This window comes from Euprymna scolopes, chromosome 12 (genome assembly GCF_053919585.1).
Source record: "Euprymna scolopes isolate OS-2025 chromosome 12, ASM5391958v1, whole genome shotgun sequence".
In the NCBI taxonomy this organism is placed as follows: domain Eukaryota; kingdom Metazoa; phylum Mollusca; class Cephalopoda; order Sepiida; family Sepiolidae; genus Euprymna; species Euprymna scolopes.
Window position 1 is genome coordinate 150,146,681 of NC_136493.1, and position 14,362 is coordinate 150,161,042.

A 14,362-nucleotide genomic window follows, 5' to 3' on the forward strand; every position below is an offset into this window, starting at 1 on the left:
ACTGATGAGGTTTTCCAGGGTGTTGGGAAGCACTTCTCCTTAAGGCAACGCTTAAACAGTTTGGTAAGTATGGGGGCAAGTTCTGGTTGTAATTTTTTTAACACTATAATTGGAATACCGTCAGGACCAGTTGCTTTACTGGAGTCAAGGTTCTTGATTAGCTTGGCGACCTCACGCACAGATATTTGTATGTTGCATAGAGTGTTGTCTGTTATAGGAGGGAATATGGGGAGTTGATGGCCTTCGTCACACAGATGTTATGGTAATGTTTTAAGCTCTATAAAAAAGTTACAATAGTTCAATTGGTAAGACGTTTGATTGAAGACTTTGGTTTTGAATCTGTCATGGCACCCACTTTAGTTGTTGGGAATTTATTAGATCTCTGATATTTTGAAATGAAACGTCACAATGTATTTATTATGATTAAAAAAACTTTTGACAAATAAATAAAATTTCTATTTATACATGGTGTCCAAAAAGTCCATTTTATCATTGATGATTATTTTTTTCGCTATTTCAGATATTCAACAGATATTTTGGAAATGAATTATGGATACCTATAGCATTGAATAACGTATGCGTATAGAACTTCTAAGGAAATGCTTTGGCGACAACATTATCTCTCACCATAGCAATGTCAAATGGCCTCCATGTTCCCAGACTTGACTAGCACCGACTTTTTCTTGCGAGAGTCTATGTTAACAAACCCGGAACTTTTATTGAAAAAAATTAATTCAGCTAACTTGATTATGTAGTAGAGCTGACATCTATTCAATGCCTTCAGCCTCAATCACCGCTTTGATACGGGTCCGGAACAGGGAGCATGCCTTTTCCATAAGTGCTGACAGGAGCTCGGCGAATGGCAGTGATCAGGCTGGCTTTGGTGTTGTGAGAGGTCATGTTGGTGATGTTCTCAATGTATGATCAAACAAAGTAGTCCAGCAGGCCCAGGTCGGGGGAAAGAGGAGAGAGAGAAGAGTATAAAGTCATAGCACTCATTCTGAAGTCTCTTTGGACTTGTGGACCAGTGCTGCCACACCCAAAGTCTGCCAGCGGCCATCTGATTGCATCAGGGTATCACTACACTCTTCAGTACATCCTGGTACACTTTGAGTTTCAAGCTGACATGATGTGGCCTTCACTTGAACACACCAAAGACCATAACCGTCGCTGGAAACTTTGTTGAGATGTGCCTTCAAGAGTTGAACTGTCCAGATTTGCATTTTGAGGATGCTAGCAATAATCCTGTTGTCATAAATTGGATCGGTAGAGTGCATGATTTGTACAGCGGTACATCTCCGATCTCGCTCGTTAAACATTGTGTCACTTTTAGACATGATAGCAGGTTCCCATCGCTCTTGGGATTTGTACACAACTGGCCAACCACAGTGGGGGTTAAAAGTGTTTGCAAATTGTATAAATTTATCAATTTATGCTTCAATATTTTCCAATATAATAACTATGTTACTCACTGTTTAATATGCAAATATATGAAGTAAATTCATAGAAACGAAAACCAAATAATCATATTCTAGGGGGGGGGTATGGATCTTTAAATAATTTCAGGTAGGAATATGGGCCAAAAGAGTTTGCAAGCACTCATTTATCTGCACTAAATACCATTTTTAAACATGATATAATTAGAAAAATTGTGTCATCATTATAGTACCATATATTGATAACATATTACAAGAAAACAACTGTTATTACTCAAATAACAATTAACAGAACAATACGAATTTATGAAACTATTTAACCCTTTATTCGATTTCCTCCATTTTTAATCAAATCAATCAGCCTCCTATCAACAGAGGATGTTAATGTATGCACTTGCTGAGGTGTGATTTCAGAAGATACCTTTTTGATTCTCTCCCAAATGTCTTTTTTACTATGGAATTGATGCCCGTTTTCCTAAACCTTCCTCTTCAGAATCAACCAGAGGTTCTCTATTGGATTCAAATCTGGGCTCTGAGGTGGCCAGTCCATCAGACGTTCACCAGAGATCCCCTTGTCTGAAAGCCAAGCTTTTGTGAACCAATAAGCATGGCTTGGGGCATTGTCTTGTTGGATAATTAGATTCTGGTTGAGAGCATCATTTTGTGAATTCAACCAGGGCAATAAATTTGCTTCCAAAAACTTGCAGTAGTTCACAGAATTCATTTTGACAGTCAGAGACAAGAAAAGGACCAACAATCTCACTTCCAATAATACCAGCCCAAATCATCAGTCCTCCTCCTCCCTGTTGACGTCTGAATCGCAAGCATGCGCTATTGCCTTTAAGAAGCCATCCCTTGGCCCAACCGTTGGGGCCGTCGAGGGTTGCTCTAGCCTCGTCAGTCCAGAGAACATTTTGAAAATTGCTTTTAAAAAATTTAGTGGCCCATGCTAGTCGCTTCTGATAGTTTATATTACTCAAAGGAGGACATTTTGTCTGTGTTCTCTGGTTGGCTATCTGTTTCAAAATCCGATTTCGGGTCCTTTTAGAGATGCCAGACACTCCTGCATGGTCGAAAATAGCTTTGCTTGTGCTGTGTGGGTTTGCTAGCAAACTCCTCTTGATTTTTCTAATATCTCGTAGTGAAGTCACCTTTGTTCTGCCACTTTTATGCTTTTTGTTTTTCCATCTTTGCCGTCAATGACAAAACGTTTCACAGTTCGATGATCTTGTTTCAAAATTTTCGAAATTTCCAATGTAGACTTCTTTGCAACAAGAAATGTAACAATTTCACCCTTCTCCCTATCTGTCAAAATCTTTTCTTTAGCCATTATCAATAAATTAAGATTACCTGCATAAACTTTTGGCTCACCTGAAAAGTGGAAAATGTCGAACTATTATTAAATTCTAGCTTTTATCGTAAAATGTAGTAATGGAACGAACCAGAATGGCAACCAGCAAATGATGGAAGAGTCCAAAATGAAAAATAAAGCAAAATTAATAAAGAAATTGAGAAAAAATAGGTCTGCAAACTCTTTTGACCCCCACTGTAGTTGATGGTCAGCAAAAAAAAGAAAAAGAAAAGAAAACCGGTTTTCATCAAATGGAAATGGAATCATGTCGTCTTTACTAGGGTGACAATTTTATCATTCCACACTGTATAAAAAACAGATTCAAAAGCCAATTGTAAAACTAATTTAATAAATAGCATAATTTGTTAGTTTTATTATAAATTATTAGTTTGATTATAAATTATTAATTTGATTATAATTTATTAGTTTGATTATAAATTATTAATTTGATTATAATTTATTAGTTTGATTATAATTTTTAGTTTCATTATAATCTCCAGAATGCACCTGCAAAGCACGCATAATCCATTATTGCAGAATTGTCTGGGGTAGATTTTGGAAAATTTTTCCACTCCTGACCAATAAGAGCATATCCTTACATAAGCGAGTTGTGGTGTTTCCTGCTGCATCTGCAATGCAACGTTGCAGTCCCATGCTTCATTGGATGTGCGATATGAAAGTAGAGAATAACAGCAACTCCATTCTTTGTGGAACATTAGCCTTTGACCGTTCTCACGTTTATTTCTTTTCCAAACAACAACCAACATGCCTGAGAATGGTCGAAGGCTAATCCAACCGAAACATTGCACGAATAACACTCAAGATGAGAACAATCGTCCAATCAATACGTAATATAGAGATCTCTTTAGTTTGATGTAGAACTATGTGAGAAACATCTCTGCTGGTTTAGTTTTGTTGATCGTAATAGTGGGTGGTTAAATAGGTCCTGAATCATGGAAGTTAATGATCTGTCTGGCATTTATCACCCACGCAAGATCTGAAATGCAACTATTAAGGAGAACTTGGCAACTTTATGAAAGGGGTACTATGGCCTGAACTAAATGGTCAAGAATAGTGGCCGAAACGCAAACCCTTACAAGTTACGGAAACCTGTCCACAGCTGGATAGGTAGTCAGTTCAAAAAAGTTTCTGCGGTATATGAGAAAGTAAAAATAAAAAATTCCATAGGATAATCCTTTTCGAATTTTTTTATATTTAAACTTTCCTAAAAACATCATCACTATTAAAGATCTTTGCAAGCAACAGGAAAAGCCTTTGCAGGCCAGATTTGGCCTGCAGGCTTTAGGTTGGTCATATTTGCTTTGATATCACAAGAAATCACAATATGAAAAGATGCATAAAAAAAGGTTGATATGCCACAAGAAAGATTAAGGAAATCAGAGAAATAAATTAAGCAAATAAAATGAAGAAAATAAAACATAAAAATTCAGTAATAAATATGAACATACTCATTGACCCGCTGGCATTGTTCAAAATGGTGAGTCATAGTAAGAACCTCAAGTAAATATTCCTCTCCTGCAGGTGTAAAAATTCCACCAGGTAATTTCAATATAAATTTCTGAAACAAAAGAAAAATACTTCATAACAAAAACAATAATAACAAAAACAACAATAACAAAAACGACGGTAATAGTGATAACAGTCTGAAAAAACTTGTCATCATGCAATGAAAAATTTAAAGATATCTACCATAATAAGTTAGGTAAGAAAAATGATATGTCCTGTGAAAGAAATATATTCGTTCAAAGTAACTGAGTGGACTTTGCTACTGTATTTGATTATTAATCTAGTTAGTCGTCTTACTGAATGAGTGGTCTTGGTTAGAGTTGGTATTCCTTGGCGTAAGGCTTTCAGTGTAACTTTCAACCTCCCATCTACCAAAACTGGTCTACCTGCGAGTTTATATGACTTAACAGCCAATCATATTCTTGTGAAGAGGAATCTGGATGCACTCGTCAGAAAATGAAAATAGAAAAATGAAAATTGTTCATATATTCAATGTTTCATACTACAAGTATAGTGAAAAACTACAGTAGCTTTTATTAAATCCCAAGCAACTCTGGGTTTTCCTGCTAATATATTTAATAGTATAAAGTTAACTTTTCAGATAAATAGTAATGCATCTGATAAATCGATATTTGATTCTGGCTAGTGATTTCTTCCTTTTCATCCTTGCAGTGGATGTTCTTTACACTAAAAAAATCTAATTTGCTTCAGTTTTTTTTCCAAAAATAATTACTCTGGCAAATAAATTATTATGATAAAAACAATTTAAAATAATGATGTAAAAGGCTTAAAATCTAAGGGAAATAATCCATGTTTTAACTTAAAGGTAAAAATATCAATTATTTAAGGGTAAAAATATCAATTATTTAAGGATAGAAATATCAATTATTTAAGGATAAAAATATCAATTATTTAAGGATAAAAATATCAATTATTTAAGGGTAAAAATATCAATTATTTAAGGGTAAAAATATCAATTATTTAAGGGTAAAAATATCAATTATTTAAGGATAGAAATATCAATTATTTAAGGGTAAAAATATCAATTATTTAAGGATAAAAATATCAATTATTTAAGGGTAAAAATATCAATTATTTAAGGATAGAAATATCAATTATTTAAGGATAAAAATATCAATTATTTAAGGGTAAAAATATCAATTATTTATGGATAAAAATATCAATTATTTAAGGATAGAAATATCAATTATTTAAGGGTAAAAATATCAATTATTTAAGGATAGAAATATCAATTATTTAAGGATAAAGATATCAATTATTTAAGGATAAAAATATCAATTATTTAAGGGTAAAAATATCAATTATTTAAGGATAAAAATATCAATTATTTAAGGGTAAAAATATCAATTATTTATGGATAAAAATATCAATATCTTACATTTTGAGCTTTCTATTTCTCATCTCTTTTTTTTAAATCTAAAAATTTAATCTAAGAATCCTGGGTTAAGCTGAGTAGAAACCCTATAAAAAATAATGTTTAAGTAATGAATTAATTAGTCTCCGCATCATTGAAGAAAAACATACTCAGGGTCAGGCAGAAGTGGGGGGGGGGAGAGGTATAATCAGGTATATAGTTGATAGGGAATTTTTTTTCATCAGGGTATCATTTTTGCACTATATTTATGTATTAATAAAATTGTGTGAATGATGCAAATATATTTTGTAATCATTTACTTTCCTCTTATTTCTTATTTTTTTATGACTTATATTCATCGAAAACATACGGCATAATCGTGTTGACACACCGGTTCTTGTCAGATCACCAAAGTTAAGTAACGTTGAGCCTGGTTAATACCAGATGGGTGACCATTTGGGAATTCTAGGTGCTGTATGTGCTCTCCGCTTATCTCGGCATTTGTTTCCAGTCGTCCTGTACTTTATCTGCCACTGGTATTTAACAATGTCGTCTCAGGAGAGGTGTGGTTGGAGATTGCACACCTCCTGCCACAAAAATTCCATGCTAAAGCAACCCTTTGTGGGTATCCATAGTCTGTTAAAGACTGAAGGAGCCTGCATTGCAAACAAGGCACATTTCCACAGAGAGAAAAGTTAGGGGCTAGTGTGAATTAGAGATCAGATTTATAGGGGCATTCTAAGTGATGAGTTGTGTAGTGAGATGGTTGTTCACATTACTTTTAAATTTCTGCATGTTGATAAAGTCGGGGAAACAAAAAACAGAAAAGGAACTCCAAAGGCAAATGGTTTGAGAAAAAAGCTCCGTGGCATTTGTTAATCTTTACAGTGGAGGGACTGTATTCAGGAGCGATGGACAAAAAGTATCCTAAAATTTTTATCGATCCCTTCAAATCACTAGCTCAGTCTAATGATACTGTGAGCATAGAATATAAAATATTGCTTTAAATAAATGATGGTAAGACAGGTGCCCATAAGTTAGATAGGAAAACAGGCAAAGAAAGCCAGCACGACACAAAATCCACCATTGAAACATTAAGAAAATTCTGTTGCCTTTAATCTTGTATCAAAAACAATTTGCTACCTACACACACACACATAGGTATTAGAGAAGATCATAATAACATCGATACCATCGGTTTCAAATCTAAACAAAAGGAACCTATAATTGGTCTCTTATGCCAGACTCTCATTAGTCTCTGCTTACATCTGTCTCCTCAGAAAATGGGCGCTTGTGCATTGTGATTTTTTAGCCACCATTTTCCAGGACACAGACATAAACAGAGGCTGAAGAGAGTTCAGCATAGGAGACCAGCTATAGGTTCCATTTCATTAAATTTGAAACTGATGGTATCAATGTTGTCCTGATCTTCCGTAATACGTATATAAACATTATGCTCTTATTTTTTATTTTATTAATAGTTGAGCACTCTGCTGAGGTTCTCGCCCATAAATTTACACACGCACACAATCTGATTATAGACCAATATATAAAAATATATGAGGGTTATTCTAAAAGTAAATCCTTGTACATTTTTTTAATGAAAAAAAAATTGAAGAGTTTTTTTTTTTTTTTTTTTTTTTACAAAGGCAACACCACATTATCAAGGCCCAGAGGCCACTCAAGGATAAGGGTTAAAGAGTGTACAGTAGAAATTGGTCAATATAGTAATCATTAGTAATGAAACAAAGTTACAAAGACAGGAGGAGTACCATTAAAACAAGTGACCTTTTGTTTTTCAGAAAGTATTTTTCTACATAGTCACCAGCAATGAACGATGGTTGTGCATGGTCGTGCAGAACACACTTTGTCATACGAGGGTCATTCCAAAGGTAAAACCTAGTTTTTTCTTAACTTCAAAAAGTTGAAGAACTACAAAGACTTTTCAGCTCCAGAACTTATTTTTCTACATAGTCACCACCATGCTCAATGCATTTTACAATGACGCATCCGATTCTGACGTACACCCATGGCAGGAGTTACTTTTTAGAGTCTTACACCGTCAATATCTGTAACAGAGAGATGAAACGTTCAGGTTATGAATGTATAAGTTCAATCATTATAACAATGTAATTTGCTATCTCCTCTGATTCATTCGGGTGGAATAAAAAATAAGAGGCATTATTTTTGGAATGCCCCCTCGTGTGTGTGTGTGTGTGTGTGTGTGTGTGTGTGTGTGTACACATATATATATATTTCCCCCAAAACCTCTGGCCTTGATGGAGGGTGACTAAAACTTGCTGCTATGGTTTCAAATAATCTGAAATAACAACAAAGGGAGACTTGATTCCAAATATCATATTGCTATATCTCTCTTCTTTTGAAAATAGGGTACGATTACGATTATTATCTCCAGTATCAAATAATCCTTATACACTGAAATTTACTTTATGTATGAAAACCGAAGAGGGGAGATGTAACATGAGAAATATTTGGAATCAAGTCTCCCCTTGCTGTTATTTCAGAACATTTGAAACTATAGCAGCAAGTTTTACTCTCCCCTACATCAAGGCTAGGTTCTATGAGACAAAACTATATGAAAATTTGCAGGCTTTTTGAAGATTATAATACTATTCTATGGTTATACTTTTACGACAATTGGTAAAAAAAGAACCTATATATTCAAACCAATAAAATATGCCCAAATTTGTCTATATTTGTATATATAGTGTCCTGGCAGGCCAGCTTCAGTTTTGCTGCTTCGGTTCTCTCCTGTGGCTTTTCCAGGCCATTAATATATACAAAATCCAATTAGACAAAATATCATAAAGCAGACAAAATGGTATTGGCGCTTTAGTCAGAAATTCAATCACCATCTTTTTACCTTAACTACAGATGCCAATGTATAAAAGTTGTAATTGGCAAATATCACAGGTTTGCCTTCTTGTAGACGTTTAACAATACGCCGTGTATCATTTGGGTTGCCTGGCCTTCGAAATAAATCGGTTGTTGTGACCCCTTCTTTTGCTATGTAGACAAGAAGCTCCTGAAATATATAAAGAATAAAAAATAAAAATCACTAAAACCCTTTAAAATTCCACAGAAAATACTCTCTCTTTCTCATATATATATATATATATATATATATATATATATATATATATATATATATATGAAAGATTGGAAAAAAGAAGAAAATCAGACAATAGAGATGGATTAGAATTCAGATGTGGAGAAAGCATATTTACTTTTGTTACTTTAGTAATACGATTGGAGCACAGGTAGGAGCTGGTACTGGTATGATTGCAAAGGTTAGGAGTGAAAGGAGTTTTATGGAACTTCTGCCATTTTTGATGTTGATCAGGGTAAGAGTCTATCGGGCATGTGTGCAGAGTATTAGTTTGTTCACGTTAGATGGAACTGATAAAAAGAAATGGCCAGTGAAGGTTGACGATATGTGTTGCATCAACAGAAATGATATGAAAAAAAATATGGTGGATGTGTAATGTGATTTCAGAGTTCTACAAGACACACCTGAGAGAGGTTGGAAGTTATATTGGTTGAAACGTTAGAATAACATCCAAGATGAGAATAACAACCCAAATAAAACTCATTATCAAACCTTGTTGAAAAAATTCTAAAACATAATAATATTATCATTATATTGAAATATAAATAATTATTAAAACATAATAATATTATCATTATATTGGAATATAAATAATTATTAAAACATAATAATATTATCATTATATTGGAATATAAATAATTATTAAAACATAATAATATTATCATTATATTGAAATATAAATAATTATTAAAACATAATAATATTATCATTATATTGGAATATAAATAATTATTAAAACATAATAATATTATCATTATATTGGAATATAAATAATTATTAAAACATAATAATATTATCATTATATTGGAATATAAATAATTATTAAAACATAATAATATTATCATTATATTGAAATATAAATAATTATTAAAACATAATAATATTATCATTATATTGGAATATAAATAATTATTAAAACATAATAATATTATCATTATATTGAAATATAAATAATTATTAAAACATAATAATATTATCATTATATTGAAATATAAATAATTATTAAAACATAATAATATTATCATTATATTGAAATATAAATAATTATTAAAACATAATAATATTATCATTATATTGAAATATAAATGGGGTGCAAAATTATTTTGACATTTCTGAATTTTTGAGATGAGGATTGGTTATTCGTATTATTTGGATTCACTGGACTACTGTTCTCATCTTGAGTGTGATTTTCACAACGTTTCAGTTGATGTAACCTCTGAACTTCTATGGGTGTATCTTGTTGAACTTGGGAATGTTTCTGCCGAACTCAGGAATTTGGACAGAATTTTGAACAGAACCCTTTATTTACTTCACGGAGGTAGCATGCTCTTGTTCTGTCAGCCATGACTTGATAGAGGTCCTAAGTAACTCCCAATTGTATTTTTCAGTTGCTCACGTTGAGAATTGAACCTTCCACCTTCAGGAGAATAACATTTTTACAATTGATTTTTCCAAGTACTTTAACCACTACGCTATGGGTCAGATGTTACATCAACCGAAACGTCGTAAAAATCACACTCAAAACGAGAACAGTAGTTGGATGAATCAAAAAAATATGCAAAACTATTCTGGGATTAATTTTAACCTGGGATGTATATTTTTTTAGTTATTTTTAAATTTAAGAGTTTAAAAAGAAAATTCAAACTGCTGGTGACGCCAAAAAAAAAAAAAAAAAAAAGAAAAAAAAAAAGAAAAAAAAAAAAGAAAACAGAAGCCCTCCCGAGCAACACCAGGTAGTTAAAACTAGTTGTTAATAAAATAGGACAAGGTGTTTTTGTTATTAAACAAATGGATTATTTATTCAAATGGTGATTTTCAGTAATATGCAGTGAAACTTTTGTTTTTTGCTTTGAATTGTTCTTTTGTGAATGTGTTTAGAAAAGAGTCAAACTGGAAATTTCTGAAACAAATGTGTTTTTGTTTGTTTTTTTAAACGAATGAGTCATCTTTATGACGGCCAAAAGGTACTCAAGGACAAGGGTTAATTAGATGCATTGTCAGTTGCAATTATGAGAGAATTAAAACTAATGAATAAAAAAAAATTACTAATGAGAACAGTTTCTGACATGTATCCATTGAAGGGAAACATCTTGTGATAGGATAGGGTCCAAAAAAGAGTTTTCAATCTAATAGGTCCCACTTTGTCAACTAAGCTCCAACCCCTGTTCCATCGCCACAATGCTACATCTCTGTGACTGTTTTACAAGTATTTTAATGGAATGTTCTCTGATAAATAAGTGCACTGCAGTCAGAGGAGATTACTTCAAAGGGGACTAGAGTTTCATGTGCTTAATATCAATAAAAGTTCCCATACGAAAAATGTTTGGAAACATACTGAAGGCACTTCGTACATTGAGATCATTGCGAATGTAGCTAGAAAGAAGGTGGGTTCCCTCTATCGTGCTAGAAAACTACTCTCACATGAGAGTATCCTATACCTCTACAAAGCCACTATTCACCCATGCATAGAGTATTGTTGCCACATCTGGGCTGTTGCATCTACCACTAGCCCCTCTCTCTTTGCACTTGTGTCTCCTCAATGTACATATCCCTAACAAACCCGCTTGGCAACAAAATCACCCTCCTTCACAGTTGTTGTCTCTAAATCCCAGAAAACTTTCTATTCTAATAGTTTCTTCCTTCGAACAGCTTGACTTTGAAATTCCCTTCCTGCTACCTGCTTCCCTGACTGTACTTATATGCAGAAGTTTAAATGTAACATAAACCAACATCTTGTTAATTTTTCCTAGGTATGGTCCTAAATAGTAGCCCCTAGCGATATGCCTTGTTAGGTGTGAACGTGTTAAAAAAAAAAAAAAAGTGTCACAGGTAAGAAGTTCTTAGAAAGAAAGTCTGTTCATCTGAAAATTCTATTCACAGAGGAAGAAAGAAAAATTATTTGTAGTTGTGGCAATAAGCCGAGTTCTTTCTATGAATATTTTACAAGGAAGAACCAAACTAGAGGTCAGTCGAACACTTTCCATGGAAATAATGATGGAGAAAGACCAGCAACATCTCTTCTGTTGGAGAGAGGTTGTAGGTAAGAATACAGATCATCCCCCACTAGATTTTGAAGTTAATTTTGTATTCTATCAAGTAGGGGCGAGTAGTGTAGTATCTGTTCTATTGCTACGAGATCATCCACTCAGGCATTATCTCCTATTTTGGTGTAGAGCTAGTATAATATACAAGGTATCTCCAATAAGTTTCCAGACTATTTTTTTATATGGACACTTTTATTCATAGCACACACATAAAACTCTAGTCCCCTTCAAAGTAATCTCCTCCGGCTGTAATGCACTTGTACCATTCCAACAACTTCTGGAGGGCCTCATGGAGTTCTTCTTGCGTGAACATGTCAATGACTCATATTACAGCCTCTTTCATCTCCTCAATTGCCTTATGATGACAGCCTCTAAGGTTTTTCTTGAGCTTAGGGAATAACCAAAAGTCACAGGGAGCAAGGTCTGGACTATAGGGAGGGTGAGGAACTGTTTTGATGTTCATCTTGGTCACACAGTCTGTGATAAGGATGGAGTTGTAGACTGGTGCATTCATGCAAATCTTCCGCATTTTCAGTTCCTTACAAATAATTGTGTGTACAGTTCCCACACTGACATCAAACTGTGCACTTATTGTCTCTATGGACACACGATGGTCTTATCCATCAAATTCTGTATTTGGCCAATCAACTCTGGTGTTCTAACTTTCTTACTCCTCCCACGCATCTCATCATTCTTCACAGATTCGCTGCCTTCCTTGAATCTCTTATGCCACTCAAAAACTGATGCTTAATTCATGCAAGATGGCCCAAAAGCAGTCTGAAACGTTCTATACATTTTTCTTGCATTTTTTCCAAGTTTAAAACAGAATTTTATTTCATATCGTTCTTCTAACGTGTCCTCATGTCTAGATGGCATTTTTGAAATTAGCCAGCTGTGACAATCAGGCTTTAGGAGAGTGTATTTCAATTCCTGCTGTAGCTGTTCATTTGACCCGAAAATGATAAAAACTGGTCAGTCATCTCATAAGATGTATAGCAATAACAAAAAAGGCTGGAAACTTATTTAATGCACCCTGTATATATGTTTGCCATATATATACTAGCAAAAATATGTCCCTCTTGGCTGAATATTTTTGCTAATTAATTATTTGTTGTTTGTTGTATGGTATTCACCCAATTCTGGTTGGACCAGCTTCCTCCAAAGGAGGAAGTGTCAAGGGAATAATAAATTCACAGGCAATCCCCAGTTGCCTGTTATTGATAATTAATTGAATAAAATTGTTCCAAATTATAACATATTTGTTTTAAAATTAATTTACAAACTAATTGACTGAAACTGTTTAAAATTGTGACATATTCCATACTTTGGGGTAATTGCGCCAAATAAAAAAAAAGTGATCTTTATATGTGTGGTTGCCAAAAGAGCACTTTTAGCTAGTTGGCGCAATTACACCTAAGTTCAGTTTGTCTTAAAATTAATTTACAAATTAATTGAATAAAATTATTTCAAAATGTGACATATTTTGTTTAAAATTAATTTACAAATTAATTGAATAAAATTGTTTAAAAATGTGACATATTTATTTTAAAATTAATTTACAAATTAATTAAATAAAATTGTTTAAAAATGTGACATATTTGTTTTAAAATTAATTTACAAATTTACATTTGAATATGAATTCCCACAGACAGACTATATTTCGTCAGACAATTTAGTTAGATGTTATAGATTGTGCAAAAAAGGTCTATTAAGATTTACAATTGTAATTTTTTTATATTTTTTAACGAGTAGTTTAACGATTTTTTAATATTTTTTAACGAGTAAGGTGATCCGACATTGCAGAGAGCAAAAATGTAACATATTTCTACTAAAACTTCTTTATTCCTTTCTTTCTCACTATCTCTTTACTCCTCTTTCTTTCTTTCCCTTTCTTCCATCCATCCTATTCCTCTCTCTTGACATACACAGATAATTTTCTTTTACATAAATTCCTTGAGGAATGAGTAAGGATAAAAGAAAAATTCTAGGATAAAAAAATCAATTACTTCTCTAGTACATAAAATGGCTGCCCTCCACCCCCGACAAAACCTGACTCAGTTGACCCTCAAAGAATAAACAATGTTTTTAATTTTAAATATTATTTTAAGAGCAGCAGTGATCAAGAATATACCAACATTGTCGCTGTTTTGTCAGTTTGGAGTTTTAGTTGGACATACATACACAGAAACTGCTCTTTATATCATAGATTTCTAATTCATATGAATATTTAAAGCATTCATAGTTTTATTTTTAAGATCATAGTTATTCTTTATTAAATTTTTACTTCCTTCCCCCTAGGACTCATTGATTGCTCAAATAAAAAATAGTTTTAAACTTACCACAAAAGGGTGTGGTAGGAAGCCATGTTTAAAAGCAGCTGAAAGGGGAACGCCAAATTTAAGTCTGCAAAAAAAAAAAGAAAAAAGAAAGAAATAAAATAAATAAATAAAGCAAAATAAATAAAAAAATAAAATAGAATAAATTTGTACGTCACCCTCT

At 32.9% G+C, this 14,362-nt stretch overlaps 1 protein-coding gene and 1 pseudogene across 8 annotated transcripts in view; one reads left to right on the forward strand and one right to left on the reverse strand.

Moving 5' to 3' along the window:
• The window catches only part of LOC145291542 (uncharacterized), a 459,128-nt gene that overhangs the window by 96,895 nt on the left and 347,871 nt on the right, over positions 1-14,362 (reverse strand). For all 8 annotated transcript variants that reach the window (XM_080137554.1, XM_080137553.1, XM_080137547.1 and 5 more), the window contains 3 exons: positions 14,203-14,266; positions 8,574-8,735; positions 4,257-4,366 (listed from right to left, as the gene is read on the reverse strand). In XM_080137554.1, coding sequence (XP_079993680.1) covers positions 4,257-4,366; positions 8,574-8,735; positions 14,203-14,266 — 336 coding nt within the window. The remainder of the gene's footprint in view (positions 1-4,256; positions 4,367-8,573; positions 8,736-14,202; positions 14,267-14,362) is intronic.
• LOC145291651 (5S ribosomal RNA) lies at positions 6,054-6,170 on the forward strand (annotated as a pseudogene).